This window comes from Lycium barbarum, chromosome 9 (genome assembly GCF_019175385.1).
Source record: "Lycium barbarum isolate Lr01 chromosome 9, ASM1917538v2, whole genome shotgun sequence".
Taxonomy (NCBI): Eukaryota; Viridiplantae; Streptophyta; class Magnoliopsida; order Solanales; family Solanaceae; genus Lycium; species Lycium barbarum.
Window position 1 is genome coordinate 100,806,740 of NC_083345.1, and position 7,783 is coordinate 100,814,522.

At 37.4% G+C, this 7,783-nt stretch overlaps 1 protein-coding gene and 1 non-coding gene across 2 annotated transcripts; one reads left to right on the forward strand and one right to left on the reverse strand.

The window, feature by feature from the left end:
* Positions 1-397: 397 nt before the first annotated feature.
* LOC132612075 (uncharacterized) lies at positions 398-1,712 on the reverse strand. The gene is made up of 4 exons (XM_060326418.1): positions 1,458-1,712; positions 890-1,361; positions 533-708; positions 398-430 (listed from the first exon to the last, which is right to left on the reverse strand). Exons 1-4 carry the CDS (start codon positions 1,710-1,712, stop codon positions 398-400), a joined length of 936 nt encoding a protein of 311 aa, XP_060182401.1.
* Positions 1,713-2,284: 572 nt separating this feature from the next.
* On the forward strand, positions 2,285-2,392 carry LOC132612456 (small nucleolar RNA R71). The gene has a single exon (XR_009571815.1). It is a non-coding gene; the product is annotated as a small nucleolar RNA R71 (small nucleolar RNA).
* The last annotated feature ends 5,391 nt before the right edge of the window (positions 2,393-7,783 follow it).

A 7,783-nucleotide genomic window follows, 5' to 3' on the forward strand; every position in this document is an offset into this window, starting at 1 on the left:
GCCCGGCTAACTGATCCAACATCTGATCCATAAAGGGCAGAGAAATGTGACCTTTTCTAGTTGCAGTGTTTAACTTCCGATAATCAATGCAAATTCGCCAACCAGTGATAGTTTTCTAAGCTACCAGTTCATATTTTTTATTTTTCACTATGGTCATCCCCCCTTTCGTCAGGACACATTAAATAGGACTCACCCATTTGTTGTCCGAGATAGGTTAAATAATGCAGACGTCAAGCCACTTAATCACTTCTTTCTTCACCGTCTCTTTCATGATTGGGTTCAGTCGTCTATGATTTTCAACACTGGGCTTGCTATCCTCCTCCATCAATATCTTATGCATACAAAATTAGTTGTTAATCCTGTGAATGTCGCTATAGTCCACCCTAGAGCTCGGATCCTATCTCTCAATTCCTCGCAACATATGTTCAACCTGCACATCAAACAAAAAGGCAGAGATCATTACAGGAAATGTGTTACGACAGCCCAAAAAAGCATAACGTAAATGAGAAGTTTAGGGTTTCAGCTCAAGAACCGGGGCCTCCTTAATGAAAGGTTTTGGCTTTTTCCAAGATTTTATTCTCTCCCAGTATTCAAACGTCTTATTGGCATGTACATAGGCACAAGAAGTGTCAAGAATGTGAAGACACTCCTTGACTGTCTCATTTTCCATTAAATCTTCCCCATATACCAACGCTATCTCCAAGGGATCTATAGAAGCCAAAAAGTTATCTAGCTCTGCATTTGTTAGCTAGGGTTCTACCACTGTTATAATATTCAATTCCTCGTAATGAGGAGGCAACTTAGTATCTTTGAATACGTCAAAAGTTGCTTATTGCCTGTTTATCGTCATGAACATCTTCCCATCTATGACCCTGATGACTGTATCAACAGTAGCTAAGAATCTCTCCCATAATAAGAGATACATTTTTGTCGGCTCCATAATCAAGAATGATGAAGTCAACTGGCAAGATGTACGGGGCAACTTTCATGAGATGGTCTTCAATTATACCAACGGGGCATGCCAGAGATCTATATGCCAATTGTAAAGTGACTGTTATTAGTCTTGGGTCGCCCAATCCCAACTTCTGGAACACAGAGGTGGGCATCAGATTAATACTAGTACTTAAATCACACAATATTAGCCCAACCTCAATGTTATCGATAGTGATCGAGATGGTGAAATTTCCCCAATTTTTCTGCTTCGATGGAATCTTGCTCCTCACTCTGGAAATGCACTCTTCAATAAGTGGTACAGTCTCAATATCTATCACACGTCTTTTGTTTACATCAATGTCTTTGATGTACTTAGCATATTTCAGAACCTCTTGCAAGAACTCCACCAAAGGGATGTTGATGTGTACCTATTTCAAGATCTCAAGGAATTTCTTACAAGCCAAATCTACCTTCTGCTTCTGTAGTATTTTAAGAAACGGTGATTGTGGCCTATATGGCACTACCTCTGACTGCTCTACAACATTATCAATAATCTTTTGTTCAGTTTCTGCCCTCTTAGCAAGAATCATCTCAGCATTCACCTTTTTTTTCTTTGGAGTAACTTCTTCCAATTGTCTACCATTCCTCAAAGAGACTGCAAGAAGTTGTTCTTTCAGATTCTTTTCGATATTGCTTGGAAGAGCACCATGTGGTCTGATAGTTTGAGAAACTGCCATTTGGCCCATCTGACGTTCTAGCTCATGGATAGATTTCTGCATTTCACTGATCACCTGCTGCTGCTGAGAGATCTGCTAGTTCTGAGACATCCTTGCTTTATTGTTTCCTCTAAAAAGTTATTCATATGCTTCCCTTGAGGCTTTTGATAATTGTTTCGATAATTCAAATTGTATTTGCTTCCAAACTGATGTCCGCCACCCCAATTCTGGTGTCCTATGTATAGAGTGATTCTGGGTTAGATGGATTTGAAGGATAATTTGCGAACAAATGTTCTCTGCCACAATCATCGCAATGTGTTTGTACTTGATGAACTTGTTGCACCTAATTCTCAAATGAAGCATTGGTCAACCTGTTAATAGCATGAAAAAGTTGACCAAGGTCTACTCAAATAGCAGTAATATCATCTACGTGAAGCACTCCGGCAGTTTTCTGTGTTACCCCTAAATAACTTGGTTCTGAGTACTCCTGACTACCTTACGACATAAGATCCAAAAGAGCTTCTATCTCATCATATGTTTTAGTTAAGATCTGGTCCTGAGCTGATGCATTTAGTAATTCTCTAGAGTCATGCCTCAGCCCCTCCACAAAGTAGTTGTCCGATGATCTCCTTTGGTTGCATATGATGCGGACTGTCTATCAAGTAGCCCTTGTACCTCTCCCATGCTTGTGGCAGAGATTCAGAATCTTTCTGAGTGAAATTAGCAATTTTCCCTCTTAGCTCCTTCATCTTCCTAAATGAAAAGAACTTTTCAATGAACTTTCCTGACAACATTTGCCAAGAGGTAATAGATCCGGAAAGCAGATTCTGCAGCCACTGCCTTGCTTCGCCAATCAGTGAGAACGGAAATAATGCCATCTTCACATAGTCCTCGGAGACATCCTTATAGTGAAAATTCTCGCTTAGCTCAACAAACACCATCAAGTGCTTATGTGGGGTTTCATGAGGTTTACCCTGGTACTGGCACGTATTTTACAGTAGCCGCACTGTTTCTTCTTTCAGCTAAAAGTTTCCATCGATATCATGCTTGACAATAGCCTTAGCAGTATTCACTAGACTGGGTCTAGCGAAATTGTACATTGGAACTCAGTTTTGTTGTGCCATCTCAGCAGCTCTTTCAACTGCCCTGTTTTCGACTTCAGTGTTGTCAATTAAAGCAAGAGCACGCCCATCTTCTACCAGCTTTTTCTGCTTGTGTAACGTCCTTTCAATTTCTGGGTCAAAGACTGCTAATGCTTTTCCTTGATTTCGAGTGTCTATTATAAACGAGAGAAATCACCTGAGGAGCACAAGTTAACCAAAGAAACAGAGTAAAAACTTGAATTGAAAAAATAGAATTCAAACAACAAAAACAGTAAATTTTTCTAATCAAGATGTTTGGTGCAACTAAAGTGTTAAATGAAAGAAACTAATAAAAATGAAGACTTCGTGATTGAGACAACTGGAAAACAACTGTAAGGTTTATCAAATAAGAAAGAGTTCCAGGGTCATGGCTTTCGACAATCCAGTTAAGTCTTCTGACAATTCTCCTTATTTTATTTTCTGGGTTACTAGTTGATGAGTTAATATTTACATTATGAGTATCGCTCACAAGTCTATTCAAGTTACTCTAACGTGTATATCTCTATGATCGCTAGAAAATTACAAGAACGCATTTAATTCTCCGTAACCAACTAAGCAAGGCGAAGGGGTATATCTCTATCCTCAATAGCAAAACTATTACCCTAAGGTGAATACGAACAAGCCCAATTTATTCTTATTACGCATGCAAATTTCATTTCTCAAGTTCAATTACACGCCACAGATAGTGTTTAACTAGTGATTAAGTTATTAAACAGTTAAGCACAAGAATAAATAAGCAACCCAGAAGGTGGAAATTCAATAGACAAACATTATCGTCAAATCAACTATCATGTCTTTGCCACCATCCTAGAAATAGAGAGTTTAGCTACTCATGATTTGCAAAGAGAAATAAGAATTCATGAATAACATAGGGTTATGTGACTAAAATTAAGAAGAAAAGAAATAAACCTAAGAACAACGGCTTACTGTGCTCAAGAATATGTCCCCACCGTCGTTTCCAAAGTAAAAACCTCTATTTATAGTCTAGGGTAAATTATGTGATAACTAAAACCAAATCCTTATCAAATGAGGAAAATTGGTTGATGAACTGCGATGGCTGCGCGACGCGAGCCTCTCGCGGGTGTAACTTTTGCCTTCTGCAGAGGCTTGGTCAGAGAGTGCATCCCTGAGCGTTGCTTGTGCGTCGCAGTCATTGTAGTATAGTGGTAATTATTCCCGCCTGTCACCCACTACGTGATTGAGACGACTGGGAAAAATACTAAGATTTACGAGATGAGAAAGAGTTCCAAGGTTATGGCTTCCGACAATCCAGTTAAGTCTTCTAACAATTCTCCCTATTTTATTTTCTGGGTTAGTAGTCGACGGGTTAATATTTACTTTATTAGTATCTCTTGAATTTCTCACGAGTCTATTCAAGTTACTCTAACGTGTATATCTCTATGATCGCCATAAAATAACAAGAACACATTTAATTCTCCTTAACCAACTAAGTAAGGCTATGGGGTATATCTCTATCCTCAATAGCGAAACGATTACCCTAAGGTGAATATGAACAAGCCCTATTTATTCTTATTATGCATGCAAACTTCCTTTCACAAGTTCAATTACACGCCACAGATAGTGTTTAATTAGTGATCAAGTAATTAAATAGTTAAGCACAAGAATAAATAAGCAACTGAAAAGATGGAAATTCAATAGATAAACATTGTCATCAAACCAACTATTATGTCTTCGCCACAACCCAACAATTAGAGAGTTTAGCTACTCATGGTTCTCGAAGATAAACAAGAATTCATGAATAATGTAAGGTTTTGTGACTAAAATTAAGAAGAAAAGAAATAAACCTAAGAACGGTGGTTACACTGCTCAAGAATATGTCCCCGCCTTCGTTTACAATGTAAAAACCTATATTTATAGTCTAGGTTAAATTCTATGGTAATAAAAACCAAATCCCAATCAAATAGAGAAAACTAGCCGAAGACCCACAATGGCTGCTCGACGCGAGCCCATCGCGGGTATAACTTTTGCCTTCTGCAGAGACTTGGTTAGAGAGTGCATTTCTGTGCGCTGCTTACGCGACGCAGACCCATCGCTTGCCTTCAGTGATTCGTTTTTCGTTCTAAGTTTTGCACGCTCCTCTCATCATCTCGTTCGAGTGCAATAAGTTCCCATTTCACTCAAATTGCTCGGATTTCCTTCATTCTACCTCATTGTACCAAAGCTCGAATACAACAATTTCATTATAAAGAATGCGATTAAAGTACTAAGAATTAGAGGGAAAGTGGCGCGAAATATAGATATTTGTGCCAATTATCACCTTTCTTTGGTGATTACTAGATCTCTTAACAGTTCTTTGGTACAAAAGGCTTTCATAATCAACCTTAAAAAATAGTTTCCTATATCGCGATAAAATTAGCTGGCGACTATATTAGTTACCAACAAAAAACCAAGTCATATGAAGCTTTTCTACGCAAGTTTGAAAGACAAGCATAACATACAATACTTTGCTTTTAAAAACTGAGCCCAAAGGGAGGGTTCATTCCTTAATCTCCACCACCTCTTAGCAAAGAAGGTATTACATTACATATATCAAATAAACTTTTAAAACCAAGTCCTCCCTCTTTTGGAAAGCACATGTTCTCCTGAGAAGCCCAATGATAACTATTCTTACCATATTTCTGGGCCCAAAAGAAGCTGGCAAACTGCATTTCAATCTCATAAATAATAGTCACAGGAGGCATCAAAGCAACAAAAATATGTAAAGTCTAAGATTGATGAATATGCTTAATAATGACAGCCTTCCCTCTAGGATAAAGTAGCTTACCTTGCCACCTGAAATCTTGTTAATAATCTTTTTGAAAACGTCTGAGAAATAACATATTTCCTTTCAACCACTAGATATGACAACCCTTGTAATTAAAAGGAAAGGAGGATCGATAGTAACCTGTCCATTTTTTTTATCTTTCTATTCAGAATCTTGTCAGTCTTGCTATGGGTTAAGAAATAACTTTTATCCTTGTTAATATCGTCTCCTGAGGCAAGTTGATACTCTTTCAAAAGTGGCATGATCAATTTGATGGAACTTTCATCCCCAGGAGTAAAACAAAAAAAAAAAAACTAAATCATCAGCATAAATGAGATGACTAATTTGAGGGCCCTTCTTATGGGTAGAAACATCGGTGAACTTATCATTAAAATGCAAATAATTCAAAGCTCCAGACAGAGTTTCTATCACGACCCAAATACGTCATGATGGCACCCTCATTAACCCCCCTGGTGGGCAAACCATCCTCTTATCCAATTAATCATTCAATTATCCAAAATAGCTTAATACATGCAGGATCGCGCCGCCGCATGATGTCATCTACGTAACAACAGTTTCACTAGGTTACCGACCCTGGCGTTGGGATTGTTCCTACCAAAATAAGTCCAACAAACCCCTAAAACGCCATCCTCGGCTAAGCGGGCCAACAACGGGACCACCGCCTGGTTATGAACAGTCCGCCTGGGTCAGTCTCTACCTAACCTTGAACATCATGTTTTGGCTTTGGTCATGATGCATTAAAGCATTATTACCATGATCTCAATAGTCTAGTGTGACATAACTCAACAGGGTATTTAACCTATAAATATTTGTTCACCCAAAATAGTCATATAAATATTGGAATAATTTTGCTGCCTAACTATATTATTAATATATTTAGTTATGATAGGCAAACTATCGCTTTTAATCAATTTTGAAAAAGCTGCAAAATGTAAATCTTTGCCTATTTGAAAAGATTGTTGTGGAGGAAATACTGTATGTATTATTTCGCCACTAGCTAATTTATAATCCCTTTCTAGAACAGAAATATAATTAGAAAGATATTTAGCTATAAACCTAGGCACAAAAAATATAATCTTATTTGCTTTGGAAAGATCTTTATAAAATTCATCTTGGAAAATTATTGTTTCCTCAGGTTTAAAACTTTTAAAAATTTAGGAATATAAAACTCTTTGTTGATTTGTAATCTTGCGGGTGATCCCCGACTAAAATTAATTTTTTGAACTTGATCCACTAAATATTTGGAAAATCAATGTCTGACTCAGTCAATTCTGGGTCTTTAATACCAGTAACAATATTATCCTGGTTAATTCTTAAATTACTAATTCTATTAGAATTAGTATCTCTTATTTGAGAAGTAGATGGTCTTGATGGAGACTGCACAATATAATCAATAGGAGATATATAAGATCTACAAGAAGACATAGATCTAGGTAGACTAGATCGAACACTATGATGTTCATTATCTTCTAATATAGGTGTAGGTTCATGAAACCGGTCATTTTTATAAGAACTGTAAGGTTAAGCAGAAGATTAAAGCCCTTGACATAGATAATGACCTTAGAGAATCTTTATATAAGATTTTGTTAAATTCAGACCTAGAACCAGAGGATGATTTTGGTAATAAGAGTGATAGTTCTTCCAACCTTTCTTCAAATGAAGATATTAGGGTATTAGACAAAGAGAGTTATATCTCAACCAGTTCAGACGATGAGTGTCAACCATGCCAAATAGGTCAACCTTGTGTTAAATCCAAGGAAGATGATGAGATTTATAAACTCATGTCCCAGTTTAGTGAGACAAGTATACATGTTTTAGACGGTAATAACCTTGTTGACCTCCTTAAATATATTAAGGATCCCAATCTTAGGTCCCAAATTATAGACCAAATAGGTTCAAAACAGTAGCCCCAAGAAGAACCAACTGTTGTAGAAATTAGAGAACCTACAGGACCTTATACTATGGTTGGAGTCAAGCAACTCCTCCAAGAACGCCGGAATATCATAAGTAAACCGGCAACCACCCAAGATTTAGAAAAGGAGGTTCATAACCTTAAGCAAGAAATTTCCACCCTTAGGAGACACCAAACCACTCAAGATAATAGGGTCTCGCAACTTGAGGGAAAAGGAAAGCAAGTCATAGACACACCAGTTTATAATACTGTATAAGGCTTACCAGTTGATAACACCGTAGCAACTGTTCCTACG

Excerpts from the sequence above, each read along its gene's own strand:
- LOC132612075 (XM_060326418.1), bottom strand. The coding sequence starts at position 1,712 with ATGCAGAAATCTATCCATGAGCTAGAACGTCAGATGGGCCAAATGGCA. Across the intron at positions 1,362-1,457 it reads ATGTTGTAGAGCAGTCAGAG|GTACACATCAACATCCCTTT; the intron begins GTAGTGCCATAT and ends ATCTTGAAATAG. Across the intron at positions 709-889 it reads GGGAGAGATTCTTAGCTACT|ATCCCTTGGAGATAGCGTTG; the intron begins GTTGATACAGTC and ends TGGCTTCTATAG.